Source organism: Notothenia rossii, assembly GCF_949606895.1.
Source record: "Notothenia rossii genome assembly, chromosome: 6".
NCBI classification, from domain to species: Eukaryota; Metazoa; Chordata; class Actinopteri; order Perciformes; family Nototheniidae; genus Notothenia; species Notothenia rossii.
Genome location: NC_136909.1, coordinates 37,195,112 through 37,218,556, shown reverse-complemented (window position 1 = coordinate 37,218,556; position 23,445 = coordinate 37,195,112). Strand labels below are relative to the sequence as shown.

Genomic DNA, 23,445 nt, shown 5'->3' with positions numbered 1-23,445 from the left:
TAATTAAACCAGTTCAATACGCATTATTCTTATTCTTATCATTCTTTATGAGCGCAGACATAGTCTTAAAATCAGATCTGTTTTTTAAATGAAATCTGACAGCAGGCAGTTAGCTCTGGACACCTATGATAAATGCGCCGCACCTAATCGCTGGCCATTCAGCCACAGACACTGTTCGAAATGGGGGGGAGCCAGGGGGAGCTTGGCTCCCCCAAGGAGGAGGGAGCTCCCTTGAAGGCTGACTTTGAGATAAATAGGGGGAGCCCAAAACAATCGTGCATATTTGTGTCACACAGATTAGAAATGTTGAGTTTCTGTAAATAACAGTTCTTGAAATAAATAATAGTTATTGTTCATTACAGTTTCTGAATATTTGTTTTATATTTGTGAATATGTCTGGGTGTTGCCATCTGTACGTGGCGGCGCTGCATTTTTACTTACGTTGCTATGGTTACGGCGGTGATGCCGGCGCGGTATTTGAAATGTTCATATTGATATTTTGTTAACTCTAGCTTTGTAATAAAAAATATGGCAAAACGAAAACAGCCAAGCGTCACAGCTTTTGGATTCACAAGCAAAGAAGCGAAGGAGTCTAAAAATGACAACGTGAACGGAGAACAACTTTTAGTTTGCCGGCTGTAAGCGGCGTTAGGGTCGACCTTGACAGCTCCACACCGAGGGAGAGGCCTGCCGATGCGGAGCCTGAAGATGCTTCAACAACGGCCACAGCCGCCGGCGCAATGACACCGTCTGTAGTAGTAGCAGAGTGATTTTATAGCAATTGATCGAATCCGCGCTGCTGCGAGTTGAGTAAAGTTAGAACGATATTGGCAGATTCGGATTTCACGGATCAATAACTGATGAACAAAACGTTATTCAGACACAAATGACGTCTCCTAAGTACCGTGGTAAGGTTGACAACTACAATCACATGTTGATTAAAAAAAAAGGCAATATGCGCCGTCCTCCGAGCTGGACACATTAAATTGGTCTCTTTCCGCCTCCGGAGAAGAAACGAGTGCTCAGGGACCGTCTGCAAAGTGCAACACCGAAAAAAGATAATACAATAATATTCAATCACTTCACTATTATACAGTATTACTACCAAACTCACTACACTCATCAATAGTCTCCTGATGCTCATACTACAGCAGAGAGTTTGGAAGAATGTGCTTTTGAGTAATGTTGGGGAATATTTATAGTGTATTATCTTCAATAAATATGGCATCATCTTCAATAACGTTACTATTATACAGTATATTTCTACCTAACTCACTACACACATCAATAGTCTTCTGGTGGTCAGACTACAGCAGAGAGTTTGGAAGAATATGGTTTGGTTTTGATTTCTTATATTGACAAATCCAATGGCTATATATATAGATCAAATGTGTGTTATTTTTCTCAACAGGAACAAGAAAAAAAGGGAAGCTCATATTCTAAATGTATTGGTTAAAAACAACAGAAATGTCTCCAAAAACTGCATGATTATAATAACGCTGGAAGTTGCCTGTAGACACAGTTCAGTCTCCTTTCTCAAGCCTACAGTACTAAAGGGATGCAAATACTTTGAATAATCAGTTTCACTCACCTTTTTTAGCTCTTGCCTGGCCATCTGCTCTTGTGTGCCGTCTAGGATGATCCAGGAGGTATAGACGGTTATTGAAAATGATGCCATGATTTTACATTATAAATATTCACCAAAATTATTCAAAACCATATTCTTCCAAACTCTCTGCTGTAGTCTGACCACCAGGAGACTATTGATGTGTGTAGTGAGTTTGGTATAAATATACTGTATAATAGTAACGTTATTGAACATGATGCCATATTTATTTAAGATTTTACATTAGAAATATTCACCAAAATTATTCAAAAGCACATTCTTCCAAACTCTCTGCTGTAGTCTGACCAACAGACTATTGATGTGTGTGGTGAGTTTGGTAGTAATAAGCTGTATAATAGTGATTGAATATTCTAGTAATCTCTTTTTTCGGAGTTGCACTTTGCAGACGGTCCCTGAGCACTCATTTCTTCTCCGGCTGCGGATAGAGACCAATGTAATGTTTCCAGTTTTGAGGACAGCACGTATTGGCTTTTTTTGATAAAAATGTAGTTCGTTGTCAACCTTACCACGGTACTTAGGAGACGTCATTTGTGTCTGAATAACGTTTTGTTCATGAGTTATTGATCCGTGAAATCTGAATCTGCCAATATTGTTGCAACTTTACTCAACTGCTGCTGCGCCAGTCAACAGAGCGTGCATGTGATATATTTAGTAGCAGGATGTGCACTGAATAATAGGGCTCCCCCGAAAGCAAATGGGTAATTCGAACACTGGCCACAGAGCTCCCTCTATACAAATCAAACTGTAGACGGTGTGAAAGCACCTATTGTTTTAAATAATGGTCGGAATATGACCTGTGAGCCTTCTGAATTACCGTGGGACAGCACATTCTAAACTAAAATGTTCAATCTATAAAGTAACATATTATCTTATCTTAATAATATCTTCATATTAATAATAATAATAAATCATAAAGTATGTGTCCGAAAGGGAGCAGGAGGAAGCAAACACAAAAATATACAACAAATATACTGCATATTAAAGCAAACGATTGTAAAGGTAAACGTATGAGCATAACAAATAAAGAAGTGTAATGTAAACATTTACATTATTATTAGGATTATTTAATATATAAAGACTATATATTATTGAATTACAAGATTAGATATATTTTAGTTGATCTAAAATATTGATGTGTTCAAATGCTCTTCAAAACACAACTGAAAGTCCATGAAACTTGTCTTTCTGTATTTGTGAATGAAGCGCCATCTCCTGGTTAAAACCTGAAAAAAGCTGGAGTCTGAAATTAAGTGCTACATCTGTATACGCCCTTTGGGCACCCCCAGGGCACAGCAACTTTGACGTGCCGTACTCCTGAATGTCAAAGCGTGCCAGCTGGGCAGGCTGATTGAATTGGGTTTGTGGAAGGACCCCGGGCAGGAATGCCACATTTGCCCAAAGTGCAACACCTGAGAGTCCCACCTCGGGCATGTATCGTTTATGGAGAGGACATGCAACTTCCCGACTCACTTCCCTTTAGCTATGGCAAGCAGAAATGCTGCCTTCGTAGGCAGCCACCTAAGCCCCACCTGGGCCAGGGGCTCGAAGGGAGGAGATTATAAGGCATCCGGCAGCAGGGGCAGGTCCCAAGCCGGAGCCCTCGGGGTGCTAGGGGGACGCTGCCGTAAAGCCCCTCTCATAAAGAGGGACACCGACCTGTGGCACCCCGCCGTGGCGCCGTCGACCAGAAATAACAGCCACATAAATTCAGAGTGGAGTGAGAACGTCCACTATCTAGAAGGGACTGTTGTCTAAGCAACAACGTACATGCTGTCCCCAAGGAACATGCACATTCTTGCCCCCCAGTCGGGGTAGAAAGTGCGTGAGTGCAAGCTGCACAGCCCGAAGCTCTAGCACGTTGACCTGGCGCGAACCCTCCTGGGCAGACCGCTGACCCTGAACGGTCCTGCCCTGCCGCACTGCACCCCACCCTGAGAGACATGCACCTATGGTGATGGTCTCCTGGCGGGATGGGATGGCGCCCATGGGCACGCCCATCAGGAGATAGGACCTGCCCCTCCAGCGTGACAGAGAGTGGAGGCAATGCTGCGACACCCTGACTTCCGTGTGCCTGTGCCACTTGGCGTCCAAGTGAAGGCTGTTCAGCCACACCTGCATGGGGCGCAACGAGGCCGGAGGAACTGAATATAAGGCACCATCTTGCCCGACCCATGTGGAAGTAGGCATCCCTCAAGTCCACGGTTGAGAACCACTCCACCTGTGCATGTGCTGTGGTCAGCATATAGAATGGCAGCACCTTCAGGAATCTGTTGATTCCTCTGAGGTCCAAGATCGGGCAAAATCCGCCGACTTTCTTGCTCACGAGAAAGTACGCTGAGTAGAACCCCCTGGGCTAAGCAGAGGGTCTTACTGGCTCGATTGCGTCCTTGGACAGAAGGACGGACAACTCTTAGGCCAGAGCTAGGACCCCTGCCGGATCGCTGACGACTGTCAAATTAGACCCAGCCGAAGGCTAGGGGCCGGAGCTGTGGTCCGTACCCCTGGGTTAAGGTAAAAACCACCCAAGGGCCGGAAGTACAGACCGCCCAGTAACTGAGCTGCTGCTGGGAAAGCAGCCGACGACCGCCCCCGGGATTTCAGGGCCCAGCCCCCCGGCCCCTGGAGCCCCTTGGGGGGCGCCGGTAAGGCTCTGGGGCACGAGGCCGCCTGGAAGGCGGGCGACCTGGAGCACGAAAGTCATTGGGAGGCGGTTGAGTGGGCCGCTAAGACCTCTGCAGACTACCCCTGTAATCCGGCGGCTGAGTGCGGCGGCTGAGTGCGGCGCTTGAGTGCGGCTGCTAGAGCGGCCCCTGGGCCTGCTGGGAGTGGGCACAGGTCTGCGAAGACCCAAGAGCTGCTGCCTGGTCTGCCTAGCTTGGGCAGCACACTCCAGTGCCTCCAGGGCAGCTGACCCAAACAGCTCCCCTGGCTCGTATGAAATCCTCTTTAATGGCCACACATGCAGAGCACACAGAAAACACAGTGAAGATTGTTCTCTGCATATCGTCCTAGTGCTTGGAGTCTAGTACTAGGAGCAGTAAATACAACGATATAGCGCTACTGCAACCACACCATGCGTTTACCGGGAACGGGAGCGAGAGCACTGCCCTCACCGGCTGAGTTAAATAATGAAGCTTAACAGTACATGCAAGGTGTTAGCCAAGCAGCTGCTGCTAACACTCAAGCAACCAAGTCAGAGCACAATGTTAAGACCAGATAATTGGCTTATAAGAAAGAGAACAGCCCGCATAGAGCCGTAGGCCATGGTTACAGTAGTAACCGCACATGCAGAGCACACAGCACCCGCAGTGAAGATGTTCTCTGCATATCATCCTAGCGCTAGGAGTCTATTACTAGGAGCAGTAATACAACGATATAGCGCAACTGCAATCAAACCCTATGTTACCGGGAGCGGGAGCACTGCCCTCACCGGCTGAGTTAAATAATTAAGCTTAACAGCAAGGTGTTAGCCAAGCGGCTGCTGCTAACAATCAAGCAACCAAGTCAGAACACAAATGTTAAGACCAGATAATTAGCTTCTATGAAATAGAAAGTACTTACCTTACTCTCTGCATCTAAACGAAAAACGGGTTTAAAATATGACACTCTGGGCTTTCCATACTAAATTGAATGAATGAGGGACGCAGCCAAAGCCGGGATGCTAATGATAGCTCGGGCACAACGCCACAAGCAGAACTTTCAAAAGAGCATAAGGGCAACTTTATGGGAGAGGAAGCGGGAACACTGTCGTCACCAGAAAGTCTAAGCCAAACAAAAAATAAGACAGCAATCAGGACAACTTGTCTGGGAGAGGGTGCGGGGACACAGCCATCACCAGCAACAAGCTGACACAAACCTGTCTGTCGAGGCTCTGCACAGCGCACAGCCGACCACAGCTCCTGGAGGACGCGTTAACGACCCCTAGCTCCGACCCAGTCAGTCGCGAAGCTGCACGCGGCCAGCTGCTTGCAGAGAAATCCCTCAGATCAAACGTTCAAACCTGAACGCTGGAGGCTACGGTACTCTCGCGCAGCGAGAAGATGAAAGGAACAGATCCTCTGACGACACCGGCTGATATAGCCGGTGTCACGTGGGTCACAGGTGACTTTGTTGTTATTGGTACTCGAGCTGCGCATGCGCGCGATGGACATATCCAGTGCTTAAAGTACCGCCTGTGGCGGTCAGTAGGGACGAAATAGAACCCCTGTTAGTGTTTGTATGTGTTTCTTTCTACTGTGTGTCTCTCTCTCTGCCTGCTGGTCTGCTCTACATGGCTGGGAGCAATCTCCAATCAACCACACCTGTAACCTGCTCGTCAGCCACACTATGAAAGCCTGCAGCCTGCACTCATTCCCTGCCGGATTGTTGCCGTGAACGGTTTGTTGCGTGCCGCTCTAGCTTTTTACCAGCATATTCTTTGACAACTTTGCCTGCTTTTGCCTCACACTGATTTTTGTGTCTCTCCCAGGAGGAATCCAAGGCCTTCCACACTCCCAAGACCAGCCAGGCCTCTCTACCCACCCTGGAACAACTGTTTCCCACTGCCGCCATAACCAACCTCCACTCCCAGCTCCCCTTTTCTAATAAACAAATGTTACTTTCACCAGTTGTTAATATTCAAATTCCAATAGTTAAGTAAACTATCATAATCATTCTAATGACAACAGTGGTTAGTCCACTTACCCAGGAATTTTGAGTTGAACAATTACAGGAATATTATGTCTTTATGTTCAAATAATGTAAACATATTTTTGCAAATTGTTACCATAGAACATAATTTCTTTAACATAAAAATAATAACATTCTGGCAACATAAAAAATCTAACTTGCAGCTGACAATGTTTTAAGAACAGTAGGGCATAATGTTCTAACAATGTTATCAAAAACATTTTAAGAATGTTTTTAGAGAACATTATCCTACCTTTCAGAAGAACATTCTGGGAACCAAAATAAAAGCTTCTGGCGAAAACGTTTTTAGAACAGTAGGGCATAATGTTCTAACAATGTTATCAAAAACATTTTAAGAATGTTTTTAGAGAACGTTATCCTACCTTTCAGAAGAACATTCTGGGAACCAAAATAAAAGCTTCTGCTGAAAACGTTTTAAGAATAGTAGGGCATAATGTTCTAACAATGTTATCAAAAACATTTTAAGAATGTTTTTAGAGAACGTTATCCTACCTTTCAGAAGAACATTCTGGGAACCAAAATAAAAGCTTCTGGCGAAAACGTTTTTAGAACAGTAGGGCATAATGTTCTAACAATGTTATCAAAAACATTTTAAGAATGTTTTTAGAGAACGTTATCCTACCTTTCAGAAGAACATTCTGGGAACCAAAATAAAAGCTTCTGCTGAAAACGTTTTAAGAATAGTAGGGAATAATGTTCTAACAATGTTTTCAAAAACATTTTAAGAATGTTTTTAGAGGACGTTATCCTACCTTTCAGAAGAACATTCTGGGAACCAAAATAAAAACTTCCCTCTGAAAACGTTTTAAGAATAGGAGGGCATAATGTTCTAACAATGTTATCACCAAACATTTTAAGAATGTTTTTAGAGAACGTTATCCTACCTTTCAGAAGAACGTTCTGGGAACCAAACAAAAAATTTCCGCTGAAAACCTTCCAAGAACAATGACTGTAACATTCTCACAATGTTTTTAGAACCAAATATTTCTAGCTGGGAAGTTAGTGCTGGGCGGTATACCGTTTGATACCGAAAACCGTGAACTTTATACCATGTATGATATGAATTCTTCATATACCGCAATACCGTAGAAAAAGTGGCGAAGGGCGCTGGGGGCATGCCGGGGCACAGTGCAAGCGTAGTAGAAGTATAATAATAACATGTAAAGCTGAATGTAAAGATGGACACTGAAGAAAATTAGACTGGAGATGGAAATAGATTTGTCCATTGTTTGGACGTTTATTGGATTTAAAAAATCTGACGTGGACCAAGCAAACATTTATTGCAAATGTTGTAGAACTAGAATGATTTACATTTTTGCTGTTGTTTATGCATCCTTCACCACATAAGACTCATGGCCAAACTGTTTTAAATGTTAATACATTTCTAATCACTGAAAAATAAATAAATACCGTGATATACCCTGATACCGTTATAATTTATCATGATATGAGGTTTTTTTCAGACCGCCGAGCCCTGTATGTTGTATACCACCTCTTCCATTCATTCTGACAGACATGTCATTATGTTTACGACAAGAGGACGATCAACCAAGCAACTGGTGCAACCTGCAAAGATCAGAGCAGAATCATCAAATGTAAATCAAACCCAACCAGGACCAGGAGGATTGTCTCATCTAATGCCAGAAACCATTTTAATAGATGCTATTCATCATTATCCCCATAAACACCAACGTGTGACAACCACTTGACCGATTTTTCAAATATGTATGTCACATTCTGACCACCGAACCAACTCCATCCATTAAGACTTTGCGGCTACATCAATGAAGAACTGAGTTTTGCTGTTATTCTTCTGGGAAGACGGTTCCGTTTGGGAAATACAAAGCAGTTCTTTGAACACGAAAATAGATCCTAACGAGGTAGAAGTGTTGACTGAGTTCAGACAGACTGTTTCTCTGGAGCTGTCACAATTTTGGATGCCGTCCTTGTACAGCCTTAAAAATGAAAAGTCCCCAATTACAGTCTTCCTTGTATAATATATCCGGCAAACAACACATCACTTTTTAATAAGGTGGACTAAAACTAAATGCTAAACTGATGCAATAAAAAAATGTAAGCAACCATTTAAAGCACTTTATCGCAAAAGCAAGCATTCACACACTTGTGGCCGTACCGTACCAGTTGCCACACAATAATGAAGCCAATAAAAATTGATGCACTCACATGAATGCACTCACATTGGGACTATCTGGGGTTCAGCATCTGGTCCAAGGACACTTTGATATGTAGCATGAATTGAATAGTGCAGTGAAAGGTAAGTCTGAGCTTTTTGTTTAGGCTGCAGTCAACATGTTGATGAATCCTTGGAAAGATACTTAACCCTGAGTTGCTCCCGATGGCCAACGCTGTGTGAATGTGTGTGAATGTTAGCTTGAATGGGGTGTGAATCGATTGAATGATGACTTATAAATGTATAGCGCTTTCTCCAGTCTTTATACACTAGACTGGAGAAAGCGCTATATAAATACAGTCCATTTACCATTTCACACATTGAGGTAAATAAAAGTCAAACTCATTTCCACCATCTTGCCTTACACTAAGCCTCAAGAAATGTATTTCTCGAACTCATATTTGACACATTAGCCTATCCAAGCCATCACCAGCACAGACTAGAATCATTCAAACATTCATGTGCACTTACTCTCTTTTTTAAGACCTTTGATTTTTTTTTATATTCTGATCTCTATCAGCATGCCAAATACATACAACTGTAGGGTTACAAAAATGTTGCTTTCTGGGATGTTACATTTCTTTACATTTTGGAAAGTGTTCACAGCTATGAAAGCATGCAAAATCTGGAAATATCCTTTTCCTCCTTGACCCCTTACAAAAATAAAGTTCAAAATTGATCAGTTTAGTTAAAAAATATATTTTTCTACCTTGTGGAATTTATTTATATTTTAGAGTATTATATTAATCTCAGAAGTGGATATGTCATTTCTGATAACACTAAATAATATACCATTTTATTTTTATGTTGGTGGAGCAGCCCTTTTTCATGTTACTATAATGTGACTAGAGATACAGATATCCCAATTATTTTTCAGAAATACTCCTTACCCTCATCAGTCTCGTGCCAGACGATGCCCTCCAGGTTGACACTGGTCCCGGGCAGGCAGGGCCCCAGACAGTCTGAGTCCCCCTCCACTGCCCCTGAGATGCCTCCATCATGCGTGTTGGTGCCTATAGACCTTGTCCTCACCACCAGCTGCTTGGGGTTAGAGGTGGGCAGGGCCGGAAGGGAGAAGGAAGGGGCTGAGGGTAGGGAGGATCCAGGGGCCACGGGGTGGCCTGGAGCAGGGGGAGCTGGAACCATAAACATGGGGTCCACCTTGATGGAAAAAGATTTCGGTTCAGTTAAACTTTATTTTTGGATAAATTAATTTAAACTTTTAAGTTTTCATAATACATAAAAAATAATCATATTATTACAATTAACTTGTTAGTGATATTATATAATGTGTGATATATTATACAGATGTAGCACTGAATTTCGGACTCCAGCTTACAGCTTCCTGCCTACGACCTGCCAAAGACCAGTATAGAGGAATGTTAAGCCCTCCCACTATTTTCCAAGAGGGCGTTGCCAGATTTTCAATTTCAGGTTTTAACCAGGAGATGGCGCTTCATTCACAAATACAGAAAGACAAGTTTCATGGACTTTCAGTTGTGTTTTGAAGAGCATTTGAACACATCAATATTTTAGATCAACTAAAGTATATCTAATCTTGTAATTCAATAATATATAGTCTTTATATATTAAATAATCATAATGTAAATGTTTACATTACACTTCTTTATTTGTTATGCTCATACTTTAACCTTTACAATCGTTTGCTTTAATATGCAGTATATTTTTGTGTTTGCTTCCTCCTGCTCCCTTTCGGACACATACTGTATGATTTATTATTATTATTAATATGAAGAGATGATTAAGATAAGATAAGATGTTACTTTATTGATTGAACATTTTAGTTTAGAATGTGCTGTCCCACGGTAATTCAGAAGGCTCTCAGGTCACATTCCGACCATTATTTAAAACAATAGGGGCTTTCACACCGTCTACAGTTTGATTTGTATAGAGGGAGCTCTGTCAGTTTTCGAATTACCCATTTGCTTTCGGGGAGCCCTATTTTTCAGAGCACATCCTGCTACTAAATATGTCACACGCACGCTCTGTTGACTGGCGCAGCAGCGCGGATGCGATCAATTGCTATAAAAACACTCTTCTACTAATACAGACGGTGTCACTATGCCGGCGGATGTGGCCGTTGTTGAAGCCTCTTCAGGCTCCGCATCGGCAGGCCTCTCCCTCGGTGTGGAGCTGTCAAGCTCGACCCTAACGCCGCTTACAGCCGGCCAACTAAAAGTTGTTTTCCGTTCACGTTGTCATTTTTAGACTCCTTCGCTTCTTTGCTTGTGAATCCAAAAGCTGTGACGCTTGGCTGTTTTCGTTTTGCCATATTTTTTTATTACACAGCCGGAGTTAAAAAAATATCAATATGAACATTTCAAATACCGCGCCGGCATCACCGCCATAACCATAGCAACCCCTATTTATCTCAAAGTCAGCCTTCAGGGGAGCTCCCTCCCTCTTCGGAGGAGCCAAGCTCCCCCTAGCTCCCCCCCATTTCGAACAGTATCTGTGGCTGAATGGCCAGCGATTAGGTGCGGCGCATAGGTGATCAGAGCTAACTGCCTGCCGTCAGATTTCATTTAAAAAACAGATCTGATTTTAAGACTATTTCTGCGCTCATAAAGAATGATAAGAATAAGAATAATGCGTATTGAACTGGTTTAATTAATTAGTGAGTTTATTTAACACTAGAACCGCCAATCGGGTCAATTTGTGTGACGTGTGTTGTGTGTGCAATGTAACTTTTTTCAATAAAATATTAAAGTCTCCCAGTCCGTGACTTTTCCTGAAAGTGTGTTATGTAGCACCCTATGTTGTTAAAAATTGCATTCTAATAGCGGGATTTGACGGGTTTAGGTAGGCCTATACAAAAACCTCTGGCGGTTCTAGTGTTAAGGTAATTAGGTACAGTAGAAGCCCTTTTTTATCAGTAACAAATTTATCAGTTGAACATAAAACTCAACTAACTGAGGGTCACTTGCAATGACAGTGTTGTGTCTAACTGTAAGCTTGTCACTCAGAGTAACCTACCGTTAATTTAGCTGCTGGAGAAGAAAGATCAAGGGGGGAGGGGGGGAGAGAGCTGTGGTTGATGGGCCATTAGTTGTGTAAATACACAGCTGAGAGCTGCCGTTTCATTCAGACTGTTTAAAAAACTGTAACAACGGACTATTTTTCTTAGCGGATGCATGTCAATTTAAATCAATAGATACAACAATTTTTTTAATCAATACATACAACTATTTTTTAAATCAATAAAAACATTTTCTAAATCCATAAAAGCATTTCAATTAATATTGGGAGTCATGTCGTTACTTTGTTGAGAATGTGGCCGTGTAATAAGCGGGATAATTTGCAGCGACTTGTTTCTTATGGGGAAAATAACACCCGTCATGTGTGTGTAGAGGTGTGTGTGGTTAAAACACTTTCATGAAGTGAAGGAATTTCCTTCTATAAAATAGCTGTGGGCAGCAGTGAGTGTCACGGACATGAATTCATAGATCAAGGCAGACTGGTGCACACACTCTCCGTGGCCTGCCAGGCGACACGCCCGTTCTAAGCCGTGTCCCTCACTCCTCACATCCCAAGCATCCCCGAAAAGTGTATTATGTTGTTACATCTCAGATGTTATGTTTCAGTTGTGCTCTGTCTATGTTCAGTGATGCAAACTTGTCACCTTTCGGCGAAATTCGCCGTTTTGAATCCAAAATAAGTCGTTTGTGTGATTCATGTAGATCTGCAATACAAATATTTTTGGGGTATGGGGGGGGCTGGGACCCGGAGTAATCTGCGGCCGTGAGCTGTTATGTGCCATCATGACACGCATGGTGTTCTTTTTTTATATATTATAATGAAGTACGAGCTGTGTGCTCGAGTCTTCCTGCCTGTCGGCTCTGCTCATGGATGTATAATAAGGCTCTGCTGCTCCGAGATGATGGTCTAGCTTCAGCAGCTACATTACCTACGGGTGCGTTCGTTAATATTAACTGTGCTTCCGGAGTCACTGTGGCACAGACTGGACCGCTGGTGAACAGCTGTTAGAACGGGCCGTTCAGGTGTTCAGAGCAGAGCTCCCTGTCGGAGCGGCAGAGCGTGATGTGAACTGAAAAGTTTTTCTGTGGCAATATTATTTAAGGAATCGTTGAGCTAGCTAGCTAGCATACATTGTCACTATCTGCTAACGTTAGCTTTAGCCTTCTATTTCTAATAGTTTTTTTCATAGGCTATAAACAGAGGTGGTATAAGTATATATATATTGTACTTGAGTAAAAGTAGAAGTACTCAGATCTTGTACTTGAGTAAAAGTAGAAGTACTCAGGTCTTGTACTTGAGTAAAAGTAGAAGTACTCAGATCTTGTACTTGAGTAAAAGTAGAAACACACAGATCTTGTACTAGAGTAAAAGTAGAAGTACTCAAATCTTGTACTTGAGTAAAAGTAGAAGCACACAGATCTTGTACTAGAGTAAAAGTAGAAGTACTCAAATCTTGTACTTGAGTAAAAGTAGAAGCACTCAGGTTTCTTACTTGAGTAAAAGTAGAAGCACACAGATCTTGTACTAGAGTAAAAGTAGAAGTACTCAGGTCTTGTACTTGAGTAAAAGTAGAAGTACTCAGATCTTGTACTTGAGTAAAAGTAATAGTCCCAGAGTGTAGGAATACTCTGTTACAGTAAAAGTCCTGCATTCAAAATGTTCCTCAAGTAAAAGTAGAAAAGTATTATCATCAAAATATAGTGAAAGTAGCGGCAGTAAAAGTAGTCATTGTGCAGATTGGTCCATTTCAGAATAATAGATATGATATGTTTTATAATGATTGATCATGAAAGTGTTCTCAAAGCTGGTAAAGGTGCAGCTAGTTTGAATGACTTTGTATACTGCAGGGTAGCTTGTGGATTTACTCCAGGTGGAACTAAAGTCTGATTTAACACTTGATTATATTTCACATCATTCATCCACATCTGTAAAGTAACTAAAGGTATTAAATACATGTAGGGGAGTCAAAGTACACCATGTACCTCTGAACTGTAGTGGAGTAGAAGAACAAAGTAGCAAAACATTGAAATACTTAAATAAAGTACAAGTATCTCAAAATTGTGCCCAAGTATAGTACTTGTTGAGTTTATGAACTTAGTTACTTTACACCATGTGGCTATAAAGATAAAAAGACTTAAGCCTTGCACAGAGGCACGAAAATACATTTTCAAAATGCTCAACAGTGCTGCCAAAATTATAAACTGACTGCTACACAATTTAAAATAAATGCTTTTATATATTTCTATGAGATGTGACTCTTTGGCGTTTCTGTTATTATTAACACTGCTGCTTTAGTTGTTCTGACTGCTAAAATCCTCTGTCATTCCGTGGGGTGGGGGAGCCGGGGGCTCGGATCCGTGTCACCTTTTTCATACCTGATGAGTTTGCATCCCTGTATGTTAAAAAGCCTCAGTCACCTTAATTCATGTAATAAAAAACTCTCAGGTCAGTAACACTCAAAGCTAAATGTGCAATACCATGTTCAGCTATGTTACTATTTATAATGTTATTGTTGTTACATCAGAAGATGTACATATTGAAATGATTTCTTAACTTACAGTAGGCTATTTTTTACAATGTGTGTTGGAAGGATTTATTAAATGACAATGAATATTGTCATTGTTGAAGGCTTTTAGAGAAGGGTGAACTATAAGCCTGAATTACATAACATTTTATACCTAAAAACATAAAAGCCACAATAAATAAGTCACAATTATTCTAGTTGTTTTTACCTCCCGTATTGCTTTCAACCCACCAGCTTTTATGGTGTTGTTACGTCACTAACTGTAAGCTTGTCACATACAGTTTATGGTCACTCAGAGTAACCTACTGTTAATTTAGCTGCTGGAGAAGAAAGATCAGGGGGGGAGGGGGGGAGAGAGCTGCGGTTGATGGGCCATTAGTTGTGTAAATACACAGCTGAGAGCTGCCGTTTCATTCAGACTGTTTAAAAAACGGTAACAACGGACTATTTTTCTTAGCGGATGCATGTGAATTTAAATCAATACATACAACTATTTTTTAAATCAATAAAAACATTTTCTAAATCCATAAAAGCATTTAAATTAATATTGGGAGTCATGTCGTTAATTTGTTGAGAATGTGGCCGTGTAATAAGCGGTATAATTTGCAGCGACTTGTTCCTTATGGGGAAAATAACACCCTTCATCCCGATGAGGATCCCTCCGCTACACTTTGGGATACTGATCGACCGACGAAGCTCCATTAAAATATACATATTATTGGTGAATTACTGAGTTTAGGCACGTTAATAACGTTTTAATGAAGTTGAATACAGTATATTCATATGTGTCAGTGATTTCATGTCAATTCGGCGAACATAAACATAAATGATCGTGGTGAAGATGATGATTAAATTAGGATTAAAAATCGAGAGCCCGGCTGCATTTCCTTCCGTTCGTTTTTTTTCGAATAACAAATTATTTTGTTAAATAACAACATGGTGATGTTTTGTAAATGATTACATGTCTCTTATTTAGCACAGTAGTATGATATCCGTGACATATGGATCTTAACAAAGTTCCGCTGTACATCCAGCGTACTGTATCTGACTTTATTTCACATGAGCTCCAGTGTGGAACCCCACTGCACCCCCTGGTGGATCAATGATCCATTGCAGCTGGCTCCATTATAATTACATTTATCTATCACGGGGGCGGTCTCAAGTCAAGCTGGAGGTTTTCCCTTGAGCGAGGGCAGATCACGTACCAATCACAGCCCTCGCGTTTCAAACTGTCTGAAATGAATCGCTACATCTGTAGTGACACATGTCTGAGTGGGTGTACTTATATGTATGAGCAATTCTTTAGAAAACGTAAATAACCGAATCCACGAGCCGGACTTTGACTGAACTCCGACTTTCTTTCAAAGACTTCTTCACTCATGGGGCTTTGACTTTAATGAGGACATGATGTTTTCATGGGAACTTTTGCACTAATGATACATAGACTATAGTCTTGCACAGGGACTGCAATGTTGTTGGAAAATAACAAGGAATTAAAAAAACAATATCAAGGAAGACATGTACGAAGTAGAAGATAAGATAATAAAAAGGAAGAAAGGATTATATGAATCAAAAAAGCTAATAATGTAGATAAAAAAACAAGATAATAACAACGGAGAAGTTATTATTAAGTGATTTGTATTGCTACTCTCTTGTCACAACAATGATAAGAGAGTAGCAATACAAATAAATGAATAAAAAACAAAGATACATATACAGTATAAATATATATATATCTACGCTAATAGCAACCCAGATAAAATAATAACAATGACAATAAGATATTAACCACAAAGGCAAGATAATAACAACTAAGATAAGATAGTCACAATGAAGAATAAATAGTAATAATTATAATAATACCTAGGGCTCCCCCCAATTAGTCGACTAAATGCTAGTCGGCGAAAAAGTCTTTGTCGACAAATTTTTCATTAGCCTATTAGTCGCTTTGACAGCTGGAAAACCCCTCAGACTTCGTTCAGAGCTGCGCCTGGTCATTTTAATTATTTTATTGGGCGGGAAATCCAAAGTGTTGATCTTTTTTAGCGTGTAAAGGACGAGCCCCACAAGGTGATATGCAAACTCCACATGCAACAAGTCGCCTCCATATCCACGCCATCGGATCGCAGCTTCCCGAAGGCCGGCATCAGAAAAAAACACAGAACCTAATTATCCCCTGACATCCCAGAATCCTAATTATCCCCGACATTATCCCGACAACATGTGTTCCTTTCTGCTAATCTGCGTAAAAGGCACAGCTCTTAGTGTGCTGGTGCTGCACTTCTCAGGGGCTGCTGAGTTAAACGTCCTGATGCCTCCTGATACCGCAGTGAGCTTTTCCTTCAATAAAATAGCTGTGGGCAGCAGATACTTTGAGAGTCACTGACTTGAATTCATAGATCAAGGCAGACCGGTTTACAGAAACCCCTGTTTTGCCAATTCAGTGCTTAAACAAATAGCTCTACATTCCTGGTAGAAATGTCCATAAAATGAAGTCTGAGTTCGAAATATATCGCAAATAATTAGTACTGTCATTTCCACATAAACATGAAAGTCTGCAATGAAATGGCGTCTCCTGTGTGTGCTCCACTTCCTACCTTGCACACCGGTATGTAAGTTGTGCGAACGAGAACGTCTCTTGTTACCGCGAGAAACTAAGCCGTTGTCCCAACTTTTTTTCATGACCCTTCAGGGGCTCCGTATAGTAGCCTAGCTTTGTATCAACATATATAGTCCTATAATATATAGTCATTCTGACCTCAGAAAAGGATAAATGGTATTATCAGTAGTGACTGTATTTTTGCCGACGCGCTTATTTGACGTTGTTTCCGTTTCCTGTGTAGTATTTATAGGGTTGCTATATTCAGATGAGAATTATAAAAACTAGAACTAAACGCTCCGTGTGTGTCCTCTCTGCTTGTTCCGACACACATTAAGAATCTTAGAATGTTAAAAATAAAATAACAATAAAGATGAGACAATAAAAATAGATAAGAAAATAAGCTATGCTTCATTACTCTAATGAAATGTACATCCATGGCTGTGTAAAACAGGTTGAGGAGAAAATGCTGCAGTTATTTTAATATAACTTGTGTGAATCCAACAAACATCTGATCATTCTAATGCTGGGTCCCACTATATAATTGAAGGACATTTTAGAAGAGGAGCCATTTTCTCCAAATGTCATACCATTCATTATTCTATCCACAGTCTGCAGTTACCATCTTCCTTATATTGAGTGGCAGCTAATCATCTTTAAACTCTACAGAGATTGAGAAAATCTTATGTTCCCACACCCTCTATTTTAATTCATCTCCATCTCTGTATAATGACTGGTGGAGCCTGTAAGAGGCGAAGATTCACCCTCATCGGGAGGAATGTTTCCTATCAATAAATACATACAGAAGCTGCACAATATAATTAGCTGCCACTTCCTCACAGACAGCCATGGCGAAAACCAGCAACAGTATAATAAGGCAACACTACTGGAGCTCATCCAGTGTATAACACAATAATGAATGACATATGGAATAAGATTTGTATGCATTGTGGGTCTTCTTTTGGCATCAGCATTTCTGAAATTAGCAATATGCAATATGCATTTTATTTTAATATTTTTGTCCTTTGGGTCAGTTAATCAATGAACTCATTGCAACGGTTTGGAGAGGAGCCTACTTCCAAAAACTTCAATGTAAGCAGAAGTATTTTTTATACACAGTCACAAGGATTCCCAGTGTTTACTTTCCATTCGACTAAGAATCACGTTTCTAGATAATTCTTGTTACATTGTCAGTTTTCAGAAATTAATCGTTACTCATCACATATAGCAATTGCAGAAATCATGGAGTTACCGTATAAAAATTAGGGCACTCAACATTAATGCGGTAATGCTCACGATTAATCAAGAAACCTTTATTTGAACGCAAAACGAATGACTACCAAGTTTGTCCCTAAGTTGCTCCTGTTATACCAGTTCAGATGTTTACCATGAATCACATTGCAGTAAAAAGGCAAAGAAAGCAGAGGAATCGGCAAAAGTGACGTATATTGCATTGACTAGAGACTGTTAGCAACTATCCCGGTTTAACGGCACAACTGCACCCGTTTGCTAGGTGTGGTGATGACTGAGGAAAGGCATTCTGCCAAACCGTACGGTAGCAAGTTTGTTGAGTGTGAGATAGCTGACAAAGTCAACACTGTTGGAACAGATAGTGCAGAAGGAAAGCGGAAGGGATTATATAGATAATATGCCCTATAGAAGCTCACTTTTTACAGAGAGGAATCACAACAGCTCGCCGTGACAGTGGAACCTTTTTGCTTTTAAACATATGACTTTACATAAAAGCAATTTTATAAAAGGTCTACAAAGCCGAGCGACACTGATGGAAAAATTGATGATGAAGTTTCAACTTTGTAATGGCTAAAAGGGTTTCATGTGAGGATATGTAGCGGCCTATAGCCTAAACATGGGTAGTACCGCGTTGGCGGTCACTTCAGAAGGAAGCTTCAGAAGTTTCTTTAACTGAAACTGTCCACAGATAAACATGGCAGGAATTAAAGACATTTTTAAAAAGTCTGCCCAAGCAATACTTTTATTTAAATACTTGATGTAAGATGTTTATTCTTTTGTACTTTTCTTAAGTGAAATCCTGAATGCAGAACTTGTCACGATTTCTTTTCACGGTAGTTTTTCAGAGCAGTATTTCATTCTTTACTGAGTTAAAGAATCTGAGTACTTCTAACACAATTGGAGAGTTGTTATGGCCAGTTTGTTTCAAACTGTTTATGCATCCATTATATATGGAGCAAAATGAATGTGTTGACAAATTGACAATTCAGTTTTATTTGTATGACTTACTTAAAAGGAGGCAAGGCTGGATAGCGTTACATCACATCCAAAATAAAGTTTGTGAAGTCATCAAAGTGATAGTACAAAAACATACTGCTGCGAAGGGACCTGTACAGTAAGAATGTAGCATGTGTATGCTGAGATACTAAATATGTGACATCCCAGTACCTAAGTACATAAGTGCCCATTAAGTTCAAGACTAATTGTGACCTGTCTTCCCGGAAGCAATAGAGAGCTATGTTTGGGACATAGTTAACCTACTATTGAGGTGTTCAAGGGACACACTCTATTTTGTTCCCATAATGCTACATTGTGATAATTAATTTGAGTTAAATTATGTAAACATAAAGCTAGCTAATTCCAGCAGTTAGGTGAGCGTAGGTTCCAAAGAGGCTTCTTATGGTGCATTCAAGCTCTATTCAGTAAAAATTACTTTTGGGCAAATTTGTATAATATATAAATATATTTTCCTCAATAGTAATGATATCAAATTTCCTTTTCTGCAAGAAACTTGAATAAATAAAGTTGTTGGAAGATGTTTTCACATAGATACAGAGGGAATGATTACCTTTCTCAGCATAATCAGTATGCAAATTGTGATAAAGGAGTGGATGTTGAAGTATATGTGATACATTATTTTGTTTTAGTTTATTAACTGTAGTATTGAATTGGTATTAAGAATGTTGTAATCCCAATGGTATTGTTATTGAGTACTAAATGTCTAGTAGCGTGACATCCCTACTGTGTAGTGTAATATTTCTCCTCTGCTCTGAGTCATCAGCGGTTCATAAAACCAAGAACACTGTTTTTCAGTTTTCAAAGTGTTTGAGTGATCTTAACAAGTGGCATCTCCATGGTAACACGTAATGAAATACTACGTCATTGGTGCCTTTAAGAGCCTCACTCTTATCTCCTCCACGTATTATGGTCCCAATTACAACAGCTCTGGGAAATATTCTGCTGAGAGAGCAGCGGCAATCAGCGATGAAGGATCTTTCTCGCCATTATGACTCAATAAAGATTACAGATTTTACAGATATATCTCTGCACAATATTCTTGAGTGATACTACAGTTGAAAAGAAAAGCCAGGCCAAGTCTGTAAATATAAAGAAAAGACCGTTGTCAAGCCCAACACAGTGTTATCCTGTGGTGGTAGGGTTTCCTAGAAAAGAGATTTGCTTCTATTGTATTATTGTGAAACCAATGACAAAAAGGTTGCTCTCAGATCTGAGGGGAAAATATTTCCTTTCGTGCTTCATGGGAGACAAAGACAAATTAATCAGCAGTGCTCTGTGCTTTTTTTAACATCCCTCTGATATTTGTTTTGACTGCACTTAAACTGCAGTGGTAATGTCCAAGATTACAGTGCATCAGCACATCATTTAAATAAAAGACTCAAATCAGGACAATAAATGTTGATGCTTGTCACCATGTTAGTGTGTTTGCATGGCTAAATATCAAATCAAATCAAGTTTTATTTATATAGCACATTTATAAACGATTTTTGGTCGAGCCAAAGTGCTATATAGAGGAAGGTCAGTAATACGTCAGGTTTCAGGGATTAGTTCATGCCCCGAGATAGTTTACCAGATGTTGAAGCAAATCTTTTGTAGTGACCAAAATGGGGCCCAAAAATACTTTATCCCATTGACTTACATCAGCATATATTCTATATATATAACAGCCCATATTTAAATCATTATAGCCTTAAAGTTGTAAAATGCACAAAAAGCTGAATGCAGAGTTAATTATCCCTTTCCATTCATTTGACCTTGCCAACATTGGACGTCTAAGGAAAATGCCAGCGTGCATGCTTTCTGAGCCCCATAAATGTGGACAATTGCTGGATGATCGATAGAGGATGCAAATGTTTTTGTTCTTTCAAGTCAGACAATTTTGGCTTGAAATGCAACCGGGCAACTTTCATAGGAATGAATGTGATGCCGCCACCAACGTATCCAGTTGTCTTTGTACAATCAGTTTCTGTGCTCCAGGTATTATCAGGACAATATTTTCAGCTGCACCAAATCTATGATAAATCCCTGATAAACAATGAACATTTATCATGCAAAAAAGAGATAAAACAAAAGACAGATGATCCTCTGTGCTTCTTGAAACTGTCTGCTAACTCCCACGCAGCTGCTTACAAAGACCACCCAGGACCTCTTCTGACAAATCACAAAGCAAATTAACTATAAAAGCAAAATTCAACATCCCCAGTGCTTGCTGTTCTGCCATTAACACCTTTCCTCCCTCAGACACCCAGAATATCCACGCTCCCATCACAATCCACACAGCAGCTATAGTCGCGGACAAATAACAATAAAAGTACAAGCCTGCTCTCTTGTGTGTTAAACGCTTCAAACAAATAATCTTTCCTCACACTGTTTCTTAATTAAAAAATCCTTCAATACAAAGGAAAGTAAAAAAATTAACTGAATTGCCGGCAGCTTAAAGTCACAGGCGTGTGAATGTGGTGGGAGATGTGTGACCATTTTATCTTGCTGATGTTTAAAAAGCTTGAGGGAAAGATGTCACAGTTTAAAACGAATTACTGCTTAACCTCTTTCTTGCGGTAACTTAGATGAGAGGATCAAAACCATTCTCATGTTTGTACAGAAAATATAAAGTTAGAGCTCACACATTGTTATCTGAGCTTACCATAAAGCTTGGAAACTGGGGAAAATGCTAGCTGGCTCTCACCAATGTTATGTAAACTACATATCGTGTCTGTTAGCTAAATAAAAGAGAAAGCGTAATAATGCCAATTCACCGTCCAAACTGTCACGTTAGTGCTAACTTCATATTCACCATCAAATATGCTCTCTTATTACTTAAGCTAACACTTGCTAACTCAGGCTAATAGACCAGTGAATTATTCCCTTAAGGAATTAGCTACTACATCTTAAAATATTTATTTTATAACCCAAGTCAACATAGAGTCAGTTGAATCCAGATTGCAGTACACTAGGAAACCCTGATACAGCATATCAGTTTATTCGAAAGACAAGCGTTTCTATTTTTTGACAATATTAAAAATCACACCTTTAGGCAGTGTAAGAATTTTTTTTTAGAGAGTACTTGGACAAGTGAGTTTGGCAATTTACTTGTCCGAATAAATAAAAAAAATTGGGGCCACTGGAGTCTTCTTCTTCGGCATCGTATTACAGAGTTGATTTCAACACTTTTTCGGAGTTTATGTAGCTCCACACTCTGTAGAGTTAAATTAACACTTTCAAAAATAGTTAAACATTTAACGCTATGCCAGTGTTACTTCTTTAACTCTCAAAACAGAGTTAAAGTGACACTAATGGATTAAACAAATAACACTGATCTGAGTAAAAAAAAAAATGTAACTATTTCTCCAGTGTCAGTTTTAACTCTGAGAAAGTGTTAAAATGATTTCAATATTGTATTGTAATTTATATAAAAACACAAGGATGAGTTACAATAAAGAATTTATTTTTGCCTTTTTTCATCAAGAGTCATACAATCGGTCGTAACATTGAATGACTCTTCAATTCAATATAGAGTCATTCAATGATTTCACCTTCATTGTAGATGAAGGTAAAAATATATTGACTTTCATTGGAAACATCGTAAGAGCTTTGTATGTGAAACAGCTTGTGACATTTCAGCTCAGACAATTTTAGTATAAAATACTAAAAAAAGAATGTCCTCTCCAGCTCGCAACACTCTAAATGCATGAAGATGTTCCTCAAATTTCTCTGTGAAAAGCTTGATAGTCAACAAAAAAATGTCATTCTCAACCAAAAGAATGTCACTAATTTGACAAAAGACTGGCATGTCTTCTTCCATTGCACTGCAAATAACAAGTCCAGCTTTATACTCTACACCAGTGGTCACCAACCTTTTTAAGCCCAAGATCACCGACCTCGGCCTAGCTGAAAGGTGAGATCTACCTATTGCAGAATTGAGTGGTTAAGACGGCCCAGAGAATGCTTCCAATTTGAGGCCTTTTATATAGGCTAATTTCATCTGAATTACTCTTACAATGAAGGCTCCATAATCAGCTCACGGCATATAGGCAGGGGTAAAGTGCTATTGGGGGGCGGAACTCACCTCCTCAAGGGGGGTCCGGGGGGATGCTCCCCCGGGAAGATGTTTTTTTAAATATTGAAGTTGAAAGCATCAATCTGGTGCACTTTGAGAGCAACATGAAGAGATCTATGGATACCTCTCTCAGCACCCATATGAAACAGAACTGTAAACAGATTTTCTTTTTCTTTATGGATATTTTACAAATCACATTAAACTGTATTCTTGTTTTACTGCCATATAGTAGGCTATTTCATACCATTTATTCTCTTATTGTTTGTATAACTATAACGATCATATGAAGGTGTGCCGCGGAAATAATCTTTTGAATAATTTGTGACAAAACTGTTCTAAACACTCAAGAGTCCTTTAGCTCACCTGAGCCCCTCAGTCTGACAGGAGAGGACTCTCCTCCTGCTTGTTGTGGAAACAGCTCCTTATGTCCTTTAGTGCAGCTAGCTAACCAGATGCTAACATCACGGTCCCCGCTAGCACCGGTCCCTCT

General features: G+C 40.1%; 1 protein-coding gene across 2 annotated transcripts in view; it reads right to left on the bottom strand.

Annotated features, from left to right (window-relative positions):
* Positions 1-23,445, bottom strand: part of znf608 (zinc finger protein 608) — a 100,152-nt gene that overhangs the window by 40,309 nt on the left and 36,398 nt on the right. Inside the window, exon 3 of one of the 2 annotated variants that reach the window (XM_079688548.1) lies at positions 9,398-9,668. In XM_079688548.1, the coding sequence (XP_079544674.1) occupies positions 9,398-9,659 (262 nt within the window). In that variant the 5' untranslated portion in view covers positions 9,660-9,668. Of the gene's footprint in view, positions 1-9,397; positions 9,669-23,445 lie in introns of those variants that run through there. The other variant, XM_079688549.1, reaches the window with a different exon arrangement.